Source organism: Phalangium opilio, unplaced genomic scaffold, assembly GCF_054372755.1.
Source record: "Phalangium opilio isolate 3A_F unplaced genomic scaffold, DU_Popi_V2 ptg000042l_1, whole genome shotgun sequence".
Lineage (NCBI taxonomy): Eukaryota > Metazoa > Arthropoda > Arachnida > Opiliones > Phalangiidae > Phalangium > Phalangium opilio.
In genome coordinates, this window is record NW_028324166.1 from 4,223,262 (window position 1) to 4,239,248 (window position 15,987).

Consider the following 15,987-nt stretch of genomic DNA (forward strand, 5'->3'; position numbering starts at 1 on the left):
GTTTAATTTCAGGTCACGTTTCACTATAAATACATTTTACATCGATTTTGCAGTCAGAGTTGCAATTATATATACCAGTTGTTTATCCTAGGGCAAGCGGTTGGGGCTGGGCCTTGATTATCAGTCAGTATGTCAGTCAGGACTTCTTGCAGCTGTTATGGTTATAGGTATAAATGACAGCTTTTTCACTTTGGGTTATTTTCCCTGACGTGCCATCAATTTCAGTTTACAATCAAAGTATTATGTAAACGCATTCATTAACGTGAGGGGGAGAAAAGCAACGTTGGTTTCGATTCCGATGTGTCCCTTAGTAATACATTTTGTCGATCGAAAACATTTCTCCGATGAATGCGAAGGTTGAAATAGAAAGACCAATTAGCCACAAGATTAGTGATCCACTGACAACTTTGATTGTCAAAGGTGATAGTTCATCCGGAGGTCGTCTCCACTTTGACACATCATAAATCATTTTCTTCGGTATTGATTTATAGTGGATAATGTTGTGCTCCCTAAAATTCATGACCCTGTGAATTTTAAGGAACGGTTAGCGAGCTAATTTTAGCACCCACGAACCGAACACAGTCTTAGGTAATTTAACAAAGAAAATCGCAATGCTATACCGCAGGTATTATAAGCCGCGTGTGACCTTTGTTAGGGACTTATATTTTCTTTGGTGGCCGCGCTTTGTAGCACTGACAGAACAGCTCTCCGGAAATGGGCGGTAACCTCAAAAGTTCCGTGAACCTTTATGGTGCCTTGGCACAAACGACCTTGGTCTACTCCCGACCAACTGCTCGACTAGAGCAAGACGCGGCGAGAGACAAATTGTACAGTGGAAGACTTACTACTCCACTTAAAATACAGACTCCTTGCTTTAAATAGGACGAGCAAAGCTATTTTTTCAAGAGCTTAGAAGAGCACATCCATTTTTACTTTCCCGAAACGCTACTACCTTTACCAATTTCTACTATTTAGTCCGATTTCCCAACTGCGAACGCGGTGACAGACACACAGATACGTCCCGTCTAATACCTCTCCTGGACGTCATCGTCACTCGGAGAGGTAAAAAACTTGCAAACTTCTGCTTGTATCTTTTTTTAACACAGTGATTTCCCCCCTCCCCTTTCACTGGCTGCTCCAAAAATGGCTACGTAATTTTTGGCAGGTTGAACATTATTTTAATTTATTATATTCATCGCAAACGCCGAGCTGGGAGGGGGCCTCTAATGTGAACTTCAGTGGGGCTTATAAGCATCTGAAGTTCTGTTGTAAGTTAATCTGCCTTCGAAGGAAGAACTTACGATCTTAAGACCAATTCCTTGATATCTTGCCTGACACGGATGGACTTGATGTAAATGAAATAAAATTCTCTCCGGTAACATTGTTCTCCAATGTAAAACTCAAACAAATTTTTTCTCTGGCATTTGTATTCTCTCTTCATCAAATCATGCAGTTCATCTTTGGTAGTTAAGTAGAACCAAGCCTTATTCTCGATGGGTGGATCGTCTCCGCACTCGGGTACTTCGATGGAGTCTTGCACCATTATGTTCTTCTTGCAAATTCTCATTTCAGGATCTAAATATTGGTACGCGTCGGAAGGCTGGAACGGGAGATCATAAATCAGTTTCTAAAATATCTAGGTTTGTAGGATTTATATCTCACTGGCATATCAAAGTTGCAAAAAAATGTTGTCTCAGAGAAGTATCGTTCAAAGTTCAGATATATCCGTTTAGTCGTCATGTTGAAAACATCATTTAAGCTGTCCAATACCAAATATTCTTTAAGAGTGAAATCTGTTTTCATGTGTCCAGAAATTTCAAAGTTCAAAAAGAGGGTTCCGAGTAGCCAAGTACCGCACAAAATCATCCAAGTTAGGTTCTTAGAAAGTCTGTTGAAAGCTTAAATTCCATATTGCCATATTAAGCAGTGTTAAAACTGTAATAAAATTACACTAATCATTACATTTTAAAACAAATGTGGATAGAATTTCCAATAGCAACATAATTATTCCGGAAACTTGATATGCTCTTCCCCTTTTGAAGCCACTCTTATCCTTGGTTTTCCACATCAAGAGACAAAAGAGAAAAATAGCGGATAGCAGAAGAATACCAGCCTGTTTCGATTAAACTTGGTGTAATTTAATACTCTTCAATCAAAAAATACAAAATCTGCTAGAAAAACGTTGTGAAGAAGAAGTTCTCACTATGAATTCGAGTGTCCCCATGGAGCATGAATCATTAAGACACAGGCTCCATGGTGTCGCCAATTTTCAAAACTTGACGTTTTTGGTAAACACTCAAAATAGCGAATCTAATCATTTTCTTGTCCTTATCATTGATATAAGAGTTAGGTAAGCTAATAATTAAGTAGTTTTTTTTAGAAAAAAATCATCTCTTTAATATATTCATATTCTAGACAGAATTTTATGGTGGGTTTAATACAGGAGGAAAACTCAAATCCATCAATATGGCGGCCAAAAATGTGGTTAGATTTAAGAGGGTATGGCAGGACGTATTCCCATAAGTTTATAAGTTATATGCTACATAAGTATGTTGCTAGAGACAGCTCGAGCTTGTATGAGAACGACAAGCCAGAATTGACTACACTCGATTTTGCAGTCCATCTTACTAAGGCTTTCACATCGCCTCACCAAGCATCGCTTACTAGAATCTATGACCTACGTCACTTCATGACAACCGCTCATTAACCAGTGACAAACTTATGAAGCATATCTTTGAACTTATGGTACTAAAGAGTCAATTGTGAGACAGGGTCTATTAAAATTTTATAGAAAAAGATAATTAACCTGTCTTTTAAGCATATAACTTGAATGTTTTTACATTTAAACATGAATTTATTCGCTAATCTTAAGTCGCTCCTTAATCAGCGATAGGAGGAGCTTATTTAGTGCATAGCCCACTCGAATACTGCGCTCACAGACGCAAGCTGCCAACATATAGCGCGATATGCTTGGGTACGTGAGCGCAATATTCAAATGGGCTATGTCGTGTGCTAGGAGAAACCAGAAGTAAGATGAGACTAGAAGTACTGAGCTAACCAAATTCTTCACTTGGCGAAAGTGAATATTCTTGATAACACACCAACAATTGGCCCTCTGATAGCGGTTTCTGAGTTTTCCCTCCGAAACGTGAGACGCTCGTGGCGGTAGACGGCCGAACTAGATTCAAGCGCCCGCGTCCGTGTTCTGCGGCTTTAGGTTGAGGGGAAGGGGGTAGGAAATGTTTTTTGGAACTCGACCAATTTTTTTTTCTCTCTAGTGAAGGCGCGATGAAAGCTGCATAAAATCCTCAAATTTGTTCACTAGTGCCAGGATCTACTACCAATGCAAATGGCCTTTACTTCTAGTCTCATCTAACTTCTGGAGAAACCAAAAGACAACCCCAAATACTGAGATTTGTACCATCGGTTTAGGCAGTTGGAAATTGCTGCCGACGGTAGCAATACTAATATTTACTAACTTTCCAGTCGATCATTAAGAACTGTAGACTTGTGGTTTCTTTTATGACTGGATTAGAAATAACGATGGCTTCTTCATAATCAAAGAAAATTGGCTCGCTCATTCGAGTTTTCGAATACCGGTTTGCCAACATTCTACCAACATTAAAAGCTAATCTGTCAATGTGCAGAATCTGAACAGAAATTCCATACACTGTAAATAGAATATTTTGAAACAAAACTTTATTTGTTGCTTTGTACTTACGTTGTCCGACAGATTGGCATACTCCTTTACTGTTAATTGTCTGCATGTCTCAGTCCTATTAAGGATTAACTTATTTGCCAAGTCGGACTTTTCCTAAGGAAATATTCGTGAACTTTTTTAACTTTGTTTTAAATCAAAATTGCAAGAAAAAACCTAATCTTTAAAAGGAACTTTGGTGCAAAGCGAGCCTCCAAAAACACAACATACTGCTTAAATTACTTACAATGAATTTATAGATTCTAGCGGCGAAATTGCATTCGCATAAACAAATGAAGTTCCTAATTGAAAATATCAAGTTTTCTTTATGAGATTAAATTGTAAATAATTTTAATCTAGGTAATAATTTATTACCTAGATATAAAATAGTCGATAATATATTGACTCTCTTCAACTTTATACTTCATCTCCAGATATTAATTTTCAATCAGAAATTTAATGCATGTTCACTTGTATATTGATGAAATTCGATTGCGGGTAATTAATAGTTACTCATAAATTAGCATAAATATTAGAATCACTCATGGTTGTATAAATTTCCTATATTGCTGAATCATAGTTGGTTTCTGAGCGATGACGCCATTTGCTAATTTTATCTTTCTTAGGATTTTTAAGTTTTAGCTGATATCATTTAAAGAAAACGTTCAGGTAACATAAAATTATACCTTAAAACAATGGCCTTTTTATAAATATAAAATGAAAATATTAAAATATTAATACATAACATTTAGTATTTAATTAGCCTTAAAAACGAGGACTACTGGGCCATCCGCCATTGATTTGGTGGCGTCTGTTAAAACAAACCACTTACCCTTAACCCTCTCAGCCCGTGAGAATTTTATTTTTAAAGTTTTTTATAGAACGAATTTTAAAGCTATCCCAAAAAATAAACAATAAAATAAACCCCAAAAACTTAAGCTTTCACTAAACTCTGCAATTTTATTGGACAACGCCCTAAATCTTTGAGAGTACTTTATGTTAGAAACAGTTTTGTTAATCTCATATCTTTGTAACACGATTGACGAATACGAAATGCACATAATCCCCGAGCTGAAAGTGCGTTCCAAGTTTCGATCAATATCATACTGTTTTAATTATTCAACAAAATAGACTAACAAATACTTATATTCCGTAAAACAAGATAACGAAGGGTGTACTTAAATGAGCCTCTAAACTCATTTAATCATGAAAGAAACTTGACACTGTTATACTGAAAGGTTGGTTTTGTAGCCTTAAAAGTAAAAGTTAACATATTATTGGTCAATGTACTAAATGGTTATATTCCTTTTTGCAGTCATTTGGTAATTCTAATGGTTTCAATTAAAACCAGCTCCTATTCTGAATTGTTTTTCAACGAAACTCGGTACAAAATTTTGGAGTTTTCACTATTGGAAGAAATTCAGATAATTAATAGTACGCCAAGTAGAAGTTCTCAAGAGAGTGGATATCGCGCATTCATATTGAGAAGACACTAAATAGACCCAACCAACAAATAAACAAGTTGGCTTGGTCTCGTCCCCATCTAAGGGATAGGATCACGTGACTCACATAGTTGACTGTAGTACCATCTGTCGTTGAGCGACGAAAATAAATCCAAATTTTTCTGATTGGATTAGAGTCTGACTTTTGGGGTAAAACCGGTCTGCGCATGGCAAAATCGAGCCAATCAGGTTATCCATTTCTCGCCTCAAAACCCTAGAACGACACCTGAGCCGTTATAAAAATTCAAAAGATTTGTTGGTTGGGTCTATTAGACTTTCTCGAAAGTTTGGTATAGTAAAATCGTTAGTGGTATCCATCCAAACAACACTAGAGGCCCGATAGTGTCAGTACTTTTAGTGGCATTGGTGACAGTTAAGATCAAATATTATCGAATAGATCCATGAGACCAAAACTGGGGATTTTTAGCGCAACCTCTTGTCTAACACATATTCGAAACGGAAAATATTGTATAACCTTTTCCTTGATCATTTCATACCCCTTTAATTAAGATATCTTAGTAACGAACATATCTTTGCAAGGACTATGCCTATAAATAATGCATTGCTTTCAATGTTGATTAACATTTACAGCACGTAATGAAATTTTTCCATTTCGTTTCACCTTAAAGGAAATATAAGAGAGTGAAAATTCCTGTTCTGTCTCAGTTAACGTATCACTATAAACGTCCATTTTTACAAGTGCAGGCACTGAAGTGCAATAATGTTCAACATTTGTTTATTCTCCCTTGAAATTGATTTTTACGACGCAGGTTGTTTTCGCAAAATGAAGGTAGGTTTAAGTCTTCTGATAAAAATCAATAAGACTTCAAGAAATTCGTAAACACCCATGAATTTGCTTCTCTAACCGATTTCAGGTTTTCCCAATTTGTTTTACTAAAACAGGATGTTTCCGATAAGTCAGATATAAATTATGTAGTGTTTTACATGGGTAGAACTGAGTGAAAAGTGTCTAAGAACATGGGGTCTAAAAGATTTAGTTTCGGGGTTACGGCCCCCAAAACATTTGCCTCTAAAACAGGGAAATTAGCACATGAAGAGTAAGACATATCAGCCGACCCATCTTGTTTAGACAATTTCAATATCCTTCATTCTAAGGACGTTACTCCGACTTTATCGAGCAGAAGTGAACGTTTTAAGCGGAAGTTAGAAGTGTGCCTAAGCTGGTAATGTAAATTAGTTCAAAGTGTAACAGCAATAATTGAACATTTTGAATAATACCTCTAAATAACGATGTTAACTTGTTACGAATAAAATAAACATTAAAAGGAAACTTTTGTGCAATTACACATTGAACTACTTTTTCTTTACCAAATTAGGCACACTTTTGCCTATAAACGTACACTTCAGCTAGATGAAGGTTCATTAAAGTTCTTAGAGTACAGGCTATTGCAATTGTATAAACAAGATGGGCAAGCTGAATGCCTTACTCCTCATGTGTGCCAATTTCATTGTTTTAGAGGCTGTTTTAGCACGTTTTTTTTTAAATATGTTTTGCAACGAATTATTGAAATACTTTTTAACCAGCGTCTATAAGGAAGTGGCTTTTGGGAGGCTCGGGACCAATGTTTTGGGGCCCGTACCTCCAAAACTAAACGTTTTTTCAATTATGTTTTCAAGATTGCAACAAATTATTATTGAAATACTTTTTAAGGAGCGTCTATAATCAAGGGGCTTTTGAGATACAGTAAAAGGTAATTGAACGAATTGATTGATTTCACAAATATATTTTGTGGATTATCTGCTAGCGTCCATTTATGATGGTGGCGTAAATTACATTCAAAAATTCTAAATTCCATATGCACATCAAATTTAATTTAATGCCATTGCGGACTTATATTGCCAATATAGATTTTTTTCCTTTGGGTGCATGATTTGTTCGACTGTGCCATCAATTTCAGTTTACAATCCAAGTATTATATTTACGAATTCATGAATATGACTGGAGAAAAACATTTTGTTTCCATCATCGCACTAAATTTATGTGTCCCTTAATAATAGTTTTTGTTGATCAAAAACATTTCTCCGATAAATACGAAGGTTGAAATAGAAAGACCAATGAGCCACAAAATTAGTGATCCACTGACAACTTTGATTGTCAAAGGTGACAATTCCACCGGAGGTCGCCTCCATTTCGACATCTCATAAATGATTTTTTTCGGTATTGATTTATAGTGGATCAAGTTCTGCTCCATAATATTCATGACCCTGCAAATGTTAAAATTAAATATTGGTTCACGCTTTTTAAGCCACCGCGAACCAATCACAGTCTGAGGCCCTCTTTGACAAAAAATCGCTGTCAGATTGTTGCAGCCCTTGTACACATTGTTATTGTTGGCATACACCGTAGCCAATTTATGTAGTAACCTCGCGATGTTAACCCTTTCCCCTTTGCAAAGTTTTGGTAACCTTCTTTCACTTCTCGTTTTTTTGGCGGATTAGGGGAAACAATTTCAAAAATGGGGGGGGGGGGGTGAGAGTTGTTTTTCCCATCGTGGTGTGTACATGCATTTTCGGAACTAAAGGACTACGGTTTTTCGTTTTGCGCTCTTTTTTTTTACAGTTGTAGGACTTTGTGTGACGTCTCAAGAACCCGTTTCCATGACCAGCTCGACTTTATTAAATAAAACTATTCCGCAGCTTTCACAAATATTCATCGCAAAGCTCTAATGGGCCTTATAAGTTTCCGATGTAACTTCATCTGTTTGAGAAGTACTTACGATCTGATGACAATTTCCTTGATATCCTGCCTGACACGGAAGGACTTGATGTAAATGAATAAAAATTCTCTCCGGTAACTGTGTTCTCCAATGTAAAACTCCAACTTGTTCTTTTTGCGGCAATTGTATTCTCTCTCCATCAAATCATGCAGTTCATCTTTGGTAGTTAAGCCAAACCACGCCTTATTCTCGATGGGCGGATCGTAATCGCAGTTGTTCACTTCAATGGAGTCCTCCACCATTATGTTCAACTTGCAGATTCTCATTTCAGGATCTAAATATTGGTACGCGTCCGAGGGCTGGAATGGGAAACCATAAATTACTTTTTAAATTATCTGGGTTTCTAGGATTTATATCTCACTGGTATATCATAATTGCAAAAAAATTTAGATTCGGAGAAGTAAGCATTGAAGTTCAGATATATCCGTTTAGTCGTCATGTTTAAAACATCATTTAAGCTGTCAACTACCAAATATTCTTTAAGAGTAAAATCTGTTTTCATGTGTCCAGAAATTTCAAAGTTCAAAAAGAGGGTTCCGAGTAGCCACGAACCACATAGAATTATCCAAGGAAGGTTCTTAGAAACTTTGCTGAAAGCTGAAATTCCATATTATCATATTAAGCAGTGTTAAAACTGTAAGAAAATTACACTAATCATTACATTTTAAAAAGAATGTGGAAAGAATATCCAATAGCAACATAATTATTCCGGAGACTTGAAATGTTCTTCTCATTTTGAAGTCACTCTTATCCTTGGTTTTCCACAGCAAGAAACAAAAGAGTAAAATAGCGGATAGCAGAAGAATACCTGCCTGTTTCAAGTAAATTTGATGTAATGTAATACTTTTTCATCAAAAAAATACAAAATCTGCTACAAAATGCGGTGAAAGTAAACTTCTCACGGCGAATTCCAGTATCCCCATGGAACCTGTATCCTTAAGATAAGGCTTCATGGTATCCCCAATTAACAAAACTTAAAATTTTACGAAAATGACGTTCTTGGAAATCCCTCAAAGTAGCGATTCTAAACATTTTTTCCCATATCAGTGATATAAGCTAATTAGTAAATAGTTTTCTGCAAATGTCATCCTTTTCATATAATATTCCAATAGAAAGCTCTCAGTTTGGGTGGAAGTAAAATTCGTGAGATAATTTTATAGCCACGCTAAAGGGTTGAATACAAAAGGAAAGCTGGAATTCACAATTATGGTTGCAAAAACTGCGGCAAGATTTAAGATGGTGTGACCTACTACTAAGCCAATTTGAAGTTTTTATTTACGTTCCAAATTTAACTATTAAAATTTATCGATATTTTTTGGGACACACCGAAAGAAGACATCAAATCAGGGAGAGCAGTTCTACCATGGATATGTATAAATACTAAGGTATTATGGATTCCTATCTCTCACCCTCAACAAGTCATTTCGCTTATTCGTCCAATCAGCAGAGAAATAACCCCTCAACCTTGTGAGGAAGAGAGAAATTCGTATTTTCTGTCTTTGGGCATGGGCGAAATTCCACTCAAGATTCTCCGGAGAGCTATAGAGTTCCTTTTCCCTTAAGACCTAGCTACTTCCGACTCAATTTAGAGTCACCTCTCATGCACGAGTGTAACGTATATTTGGTGGCCACCTTTTTGGGCTAGTGGGAAATCCATGATACGTAGTATTTATACTAATCGTTACCTTTACTTTTAAAGCATTACCTTCAATAGTTTTACATTTAACTCGTTAAAGCTATAATGCAAATTTTACTAACTTTCCAGTCGATCATTAAGAACTGTAGACTTGTGGTTTCTTTTAGGACTGGATTAGATATAGTTATGGCTTCATCGTAATCAAAGAAAATTGGCTCGCTTATTCGAAATTTCGAATACCGGTTTTCCAAAACTCTGCCAAGAGCAAGAGCTGTTCTGTCAATGTGCAAAATCTGCAAAAAAAATTGCATTCACTTGTAAATCGAAAATTCCGAGAGAGAAAAAGAAATAAAATTTTGATTCGGTAGTTTCCATTCATTTAATGCTTTGTACTTACGTTGTCCGAGAGATTGGCATACTCCTTTACTGTTAAATCTCTGCATGCCTCAGTCTTATTAAGGATTAACCTATTTGCCAAGTCAGACTTTTCCTAAGCAAATATTCTTGAACTTAGTATGATATCGCTTATATGAAACACGAGTTTAAACCTGTTGAGGCTTGTTTATACCAAAATTTCAAGTGTACTTAAGTAACCAAACCTAGCTTTGCGATTGTGTTTTGTATGTGGATGTCTGTGTGTTTGTAGCCCCGGGTACACGAAAAAAATAAATTCACCCGGTTAGATTGCGGCAACCCTCAAGTTTAACTTTAATTTGATGAACGGTTGTATCGAAGCCGATTTGTTGAAATGGTGTAATATCAAAATATTTTATCTAAACTCCGGTTTTGGGGGTTAGCGCGGGGATAGGGAATGCGGGCACAATAGCTAGAATGAGAGGCCAAAAGCGCACTATTATAAAATCTGGGTTGCTCCTTCTATGTCTCAGAGTAACGATGACTTCACGGAGAGGTATTACACTAGACGTATCTGTGTGTCTGTTATCGCGTTAGCAGTTGCAAAGTTGGAGCAAACGTATTTGTAATATCGGGGCCGCGTGCGCAGTTCACATAAAGCAATATTGGCTTCTACTTCATTATCATTCGCGGCGATCGGCTAGGGTTACGAGAAAGGTCTAGCCTCCCAATGGCAGGGCTTACAACGGTTCTCGCAATTGCTGTGAAGTAAAAATCACCTTCTATACTCTAAATTTGGTTTCTCCCGACAATTGGGCCGTCTCCAATATTACCTTAGCGAGTTAGAAAGCTTGAATACTGTACTACATTACCACAAATTAAACTGACACGCCCCCCCACCTCCAACCACACCTAGCTAATACGGAAATTTATTTACGTGACTTGTTAAGTGGAACTTTGGTGCAAATCAAGCGTCCAAAAACAACATATTATCAGAAGGGAATAAGAGAGAAGGGAGACATTAGAGCCTGCTATGGTAACGAGAGTCCGACCAACCTCAAGAAAACCGCGAAAACTTTGCGCAAGTACACAGCTTTTAACCAATTTACTGCAAATATAGTTCTTTAAGTTCTCCGCGGTATCAGCCTAGGCGGCCAATTTGTCTGCTAGATTTTCATTCTACAAAGGCTTAGGGCTGTCAATGTTTCGTTCTTGTGTAATTATAACCTCAAGTATGTATTTTATTGAAAATAGTTTTTCTTTTTTAATATTAATTCAGAATAATTAGTTTCCATCTATTTATTACCTTCAAATTATCTGATTTTGGTATGTTCTCAATTCCCGTGCATCTAAATTAGTTGCACAGCTTGATTTCGTTTATCAACATGTTTATCTCCTTCAATGTAAAGTTGTAAACAAAACTACTTTTTATACGTCAACCGAGACGTCACCTTCTTATCTGACGTCACGGCTACGACAGAAGTTAGATAGCCAATCAGTGAAGGGTAGTTGACTTGAGGTTGGTAAGACTGTTGTTACGAGTATAAAGCATTATGGAGATATAAAGTGTGTCCCTTCTCTCTTATTCCCTTCTGATATTATTAAAAGTACTTACAACAAATTTATAGACATAAACATTCAACTTGCATCCGCATAAACAAATGAAGTTCCTAATAGAAAATATTAAATTTTGTTTAAGAGATTAATATGTAAATAGTTTTTCACCGTTAAACGTTAATTTTATTACCTAGCTCTTAAATAGTCGATGATATATCTTTTCTCTTCAACGTAATACTTCATTTTCCGATAATAATTTGTAATCAGAATTTCAATGAATGTTCCGTCCACTCGAATTGAATTCGATTGCAGGTAATTTTATTCATCAATTTATACGTATAAATTAGCATAGATATTAGAACCACTCATGGTTGGATAAATTTCCTAAATTTCTGAATCATAGTTCGTTTTCGAGCGATGACATTGTTGAAAGTAGTGTTGCGAAGCCGTTTTAATTTAGCTGATTTTATTTATGCAACTATTAGGGGCTCCACACTTTTCATGTTTGTGGGTAGTAGTCTACTTAAGGTTTTAAAGAGTTAACGTTTTTCATTAAACAAAGTTCAAAACTATCAAATAAAAAAAACTGCTTTTACTATAATATCATTAAACTGCACGATGACGCTACCTGAGAAAGAGGCCTTTTAAGTTTTTGCTGGCATTTAATAATATTAAGAAAAATAATTGATCTCTTATTACAAAATAATTAGCATTTAATTTGTCTTAATTAGTGTTGTCTGCTAAAACGAACCACTTACCCTTACCGCTCTCAGCCTGTGAGAATTCAACCAATCCTGCAGTTTTTATAGAACGGATTTCAAAGCTATCCCAAAAAAACCCCCAATTCAATAACTAAACCTTTCACTATAAAATCACTATACTACACTCTTCAATTTTATTGGACAACGCCCTAAATCTCTGATAGTACTTTTGTGTTAGCAACAGTTTTGTTAATCTCATATCTTTGTAACACGTTCGACAAAAAAACGAAATGCACATGATCCCCGAGCCGAAAGCGCGTTCGATGTTTCGATCAATATCATACTGATTTAATTACTAAACAAAAATGGACAAAGAAAGACTTATATTACGTAAAACAAGATAATGAAAGGTGTACTTAAACGAGCCTCTAGACTCTTAAAAAAACGTGAAAGAGACTTGACACTGTTATTGAAAGGTTGATCTTTAAGCCTTAAAAGTAAAAGCTAACATATTACTGATCAATGTACAAAATGGTTAAATTCCTTTTTTGCTGTCATTTGGTAATTTAATTGGTTTGAATTGAAAACAGCTTCTATTCAAGATTGTTTTATCAACGAAACTTGGTAGAAATTCTTTGAGTTTTTACTATTGGAAGAAATTCAAATAATTGATAAGACGCCCCAAGTAGAAGTTCTCAAGAGAATGGATAACGCACATTCATATTGAGAAGACACTAAATCAGACTTTCTCGACAGTTCGGTAGTAAAATCGTTACAGATATCCATCCAAACAACACTAACTAGTGTCTCGGTAGTGTCAGCTACTTTTAGTGGCATTGGTGACAGTTACTAAACCCAGTATAAGGCTATATTTTCCCAGGTTTTATTAACTTATAACCAAGCGTATTATTACGTTCACCATTTGCAAGTTCACGGTGAAACTTAAGTTGTGTAAAAATGTAAACCAAGAAAAAAGTTAGAAACAAGACTTAAATGAAATACTTATTATCGATTACATTCATGAGATCAAAATCATTTTTGTTTCTAAGCCAACTGGGGATATAGTGTAACCTTTTGTTTAAAACATATTCGAAACCGTAAATATTGTATAAGCAAAAGCTACGCACATTTTCTCACAAATTATCTTTGGTATTGTGAATAGTTTCATACAAAGAATATTTTAGACACTACTCAATCTTTCTAGTAGTTTTCGAATTTATGTACCTGGTAAATCGGTTCTTAAGGTAGAGACGGCTGAAGGGGCCGTGTTACCGAATTATTTTCCTCCGCGTGTGGGGAGGTTCTTTCCTAGGAGCTTAGAATCTATCGTGTAGTTCGCCCAGGCACATGTTACGCACTTCGTACGTTAAGTATAATAGGCTTCTGGTGCAAAGTCTTAGCTAAGACATATTGGAAACGGTAAATATCGTATAATCGTTTTCCATGATCATTTCATATCCCTTTAATAAAGATATCTTAGTAACGAACTTATCTTTGCTTTTAAATGAAAAATGTTCATTAACGTAATGAAATTTTTCCATTTCGTTTCACCTTAAAGGTAATATAAGAGAGTGAAAATTCCTGCTTAATCTCAGGCAACGTATAAATACAGTTAACGTCGTCCATTTTCACAAGTGCAGGCATTGAAGTGCAATAATGTTTAACAGTTGTTTTGTCTCCCTTGAAATTGATTTTTACGACGCAGGTTGTTTTTGCAAAGTGAAGGTAGGTTTAAGTCAAAAAGACTTCACGAAATTCGTAAATACCCATGAATTTGCCTATCTAAGCTATACAGGTTTTAGCAATTTGTTTCACTAAAACAGGATGTTTCTGATAAATCAATTTTAAATTATGGAGTGTTTTACATCGGTCTGACTGAGTGAAAAGTGTCAAAGAACATGGGGTCTAATAGATTTAGTTTCGGGGTTACGGCCCCCAAAACATTTGCCTCTAAAGGCTCATTAGCGTTCTTAGATTGGAAGCTATTGAAATTGTCCAAACAAGATGGGCAGGCTGATATGCCTTCCTCCACATTTAGACCCATTTCCGTGTTTTAGAGTCCCTAAGCTCGAAATTAAATCTTTTAGACCCCATGTTCTTTGACTATTTTCACTAAGTGTGATCTAAAAACACACCCTTTAATTTACAACATAGTTATCAGAATAACCCTGTATGAAGCTCTTTTTATAACCTCATTGAAAAGTGTCGATTATATCCTCTTACTTCACGATAATTACGACACCATTACATAAGGAGACAGTGTTCATTTTGTGATGGGATAACTTAAGGCTTTCTTTATTTACTACAAACCTTCTACATTTAACTGTTTTCTCCACTGCTAATTTTCCAAACATGGTAACAACAATGAAAGCTTCTTCACTCGCTTCGAATTACTGTAGGTGACCTTTCAGTACAAGATTTTAAATATTTTTAAGTAGAAATAACGAGAAGATAATTTTAACACTTTAACTTTGAAAGCAAAAATAATGAATAGAATGGTATGTTCCCATTTTCCCCAATCCCATAATCCCCAAAAGGAATATTTCGCCCAAAAGATTTTTTTTCCCGTTTCGCCCAAGCCCGGAAGTTGAGATCTAATTTTAGCCTATATAAATTAAAAATACCTAGAAAAATTAGCCTTATTGGGTTGGGTTTGGTCGGGTTAGTTAAGTTTGGTTGGGTTGGATCAGCTTGGGTTGGGTTAGGTTTTGGTTAGGTTTGGTTAGGTTTTGGTTAGGTTGGTTTTGGTTAGGTTGGGTTGGGTTAGGTTAGGTTGGGTTAGGTTAGGTTGGGTTGGGTTGGGTTAGGTTGGGTTGGTTTTGGTTGGTTTTGGTTGGGTTAGGTTGGGCTAGGTTGAGTTGTGTTGTAATCATTCAGTTTGCTTTTATTGCTTTACTTTAGATATACAGTGAAATACGCGCCGAGTTTCTTAAAGCAGTGGAATGCACGGTTCGAGAGGATATTGTAAGGGAAATTAATAGCCAATGTTTCTGTTTTGGGGGAAAAATATTTTGGGAGAAATGAGTTTGGGAGAAATGGGAATTGGGGAAACGGTTTTTGGGTGAAATGGGGGAGAACCGAATAGAATATTGTAAATATTTACAGCAGTAATTGAGTCACGCTTTTGTAATATTGATTCAGGATTGCAACGTATTTCTAAAATATTTTACAGGGAGCGTCTATAATGAAGTCGCTTTTGAGATTCAATAAAAGGTAAGTGAATTAAGTGATTGATTTCACAAATATGTTTCGTGGATTAACTGTAAGTTTACATTTAATCCACCACCCCTCTATGCAATGTAAAAGGTGCCACCTGTAAACAAGCCACTGGCTTAGTGTGGAAATCCCTTCATAGATAAAGCTTAGATTATTATTATTATTACTGATGATGGCGTACATTCAAAAATTCTGAATTCCATCAAGACATCAAGTTAAATTTAATGCCATTGTGGACTAAGTTGGTGTACTTAAAACTGTGAGACTAAAGGCAATATGTAGTAAAGCTAGACTATTTACAGCAATTTTATGGGGGGGGGGGTAATTTGCAGATGTGCCTTGAATCTATTGGACATTTACAAATAATTTTCTGTTTCCTAACAACTTCAAGGCGTTCTGAAGACAGCGGTCAGTCAGTCAGCAACTTGATTTTACAAATATATCGATCAATATTTATATAAGTCAAAGTCCTGACTGGCACATTGACTGATTGATTGATTGTCTGACTGACAGACAATCAATCAACTCCCAGCCCAAGCCACTTTACCTAAAAGCTAAAATTTTGCAGTGGCTTTTAGGGTTCAAT

The 15,987-nt window shown here is 35.9% G+C and overlaps 2 protein-coding genes across 2 annotated transcripts; both read right to left on the reverse strand.

The window, feature by feature from the left end:
• Positions 1-4: 4 nt before the first annotated feature.
• Positions 5-3,746, reverse strand: LOC149678510 (uncharacterized). Its single transcript, XM_089837167.1, has 5 exons — positions 3,480-3,746; positions 1,963-2,113; positions 1,663-1,898; positions 1,302-1,600; positions 5-524 (listed from the first exon to the last, which is right to left on the reverse strand). The coding sequence occupies exons 1-5, from the start codon at positions 3,609-3,611 to the stop codon at positions 308-310; spliced, it is 1,035 nt and encodes a 344-aa protein (XP_089693293.1). The 5' UTR covers positions 3,612-3,746; the 3' UTR covers positions 5-307.
• Positions 3,747-6,898: 3,152 nt separating this feature from the next.
• On the reverse strand, positions 6,899-11,727 carry LOC149678511 (uncharacterized). The gene is made up of 8 exons (XM_089835880.1): positions 11,675-11,727; positions 11,543-11,597; positions 9,971-10,063; positions 9,696-9,866; positions 8,599-8,749; positions 8,299-8,534; positions 7,938-8,236; positions 6,899-7,425 (listed from the first exon to the last, which is right to left on the reverse strand). Exons 1-8 carry the CDS (start codon positions 11,725-11,727, stop codon positions 7,209-7,211), a joined length of 1,275 nt encoding a protein of 424 aa, XP_089692006.1. The 3' UTR covers positions 6,899-7,208.
• Positions 11,728-15,987: the final 4,260 nt, after the last annotated feature.

Excerpts from the sequence above, each read along its gene's own strand:
- LOC149678510 (XM_089837167.1), bottom strand. The coding sequence starts at position 3,611 with ATGTTGGCAAACCGGTATTCGAAAACTCGAATGAGCGAGCCAATTTTC. Across the intron at positions 2,114-3,479 it reads TCTTAATGATCGACTGGAAA|GCTGGTATTCTTCTGCTATC; the intron begins GTTAGTAAATAT and ends TAATCGAAACAG. Across the intron at positions 1,601-1,662 it reads TTTGCAACTTTGATATGCCA|CCTTCCGACGCGTACCAATA; the intron begins GTGAGATATAAA and ends CTCCCGTTCCAG.
- LOC149678511 (XM_089835880.1), bottom strand. The coding sequence starts at position 11,727 with ATGAAGTATTACGTTGAAGAGAAAAGATATATCATCGACTATTTAAGA. Across the intron at positions 10,064-11,542 it reads TTTATGTCTATAAATTTGTT|GAAAAGTCTGACTTGGCAAA; the intron begins GTAAGTACTTTT and ends ATATTTGCTTAG. Across the intron at positions 8,535-8,598 it reads TTCCACATTCTTTTTAAAAT|CTTTCAGCAAAGTTTCTAAG; the intron begins GTAATGATTAGT and ends ATGGAATTTCAG.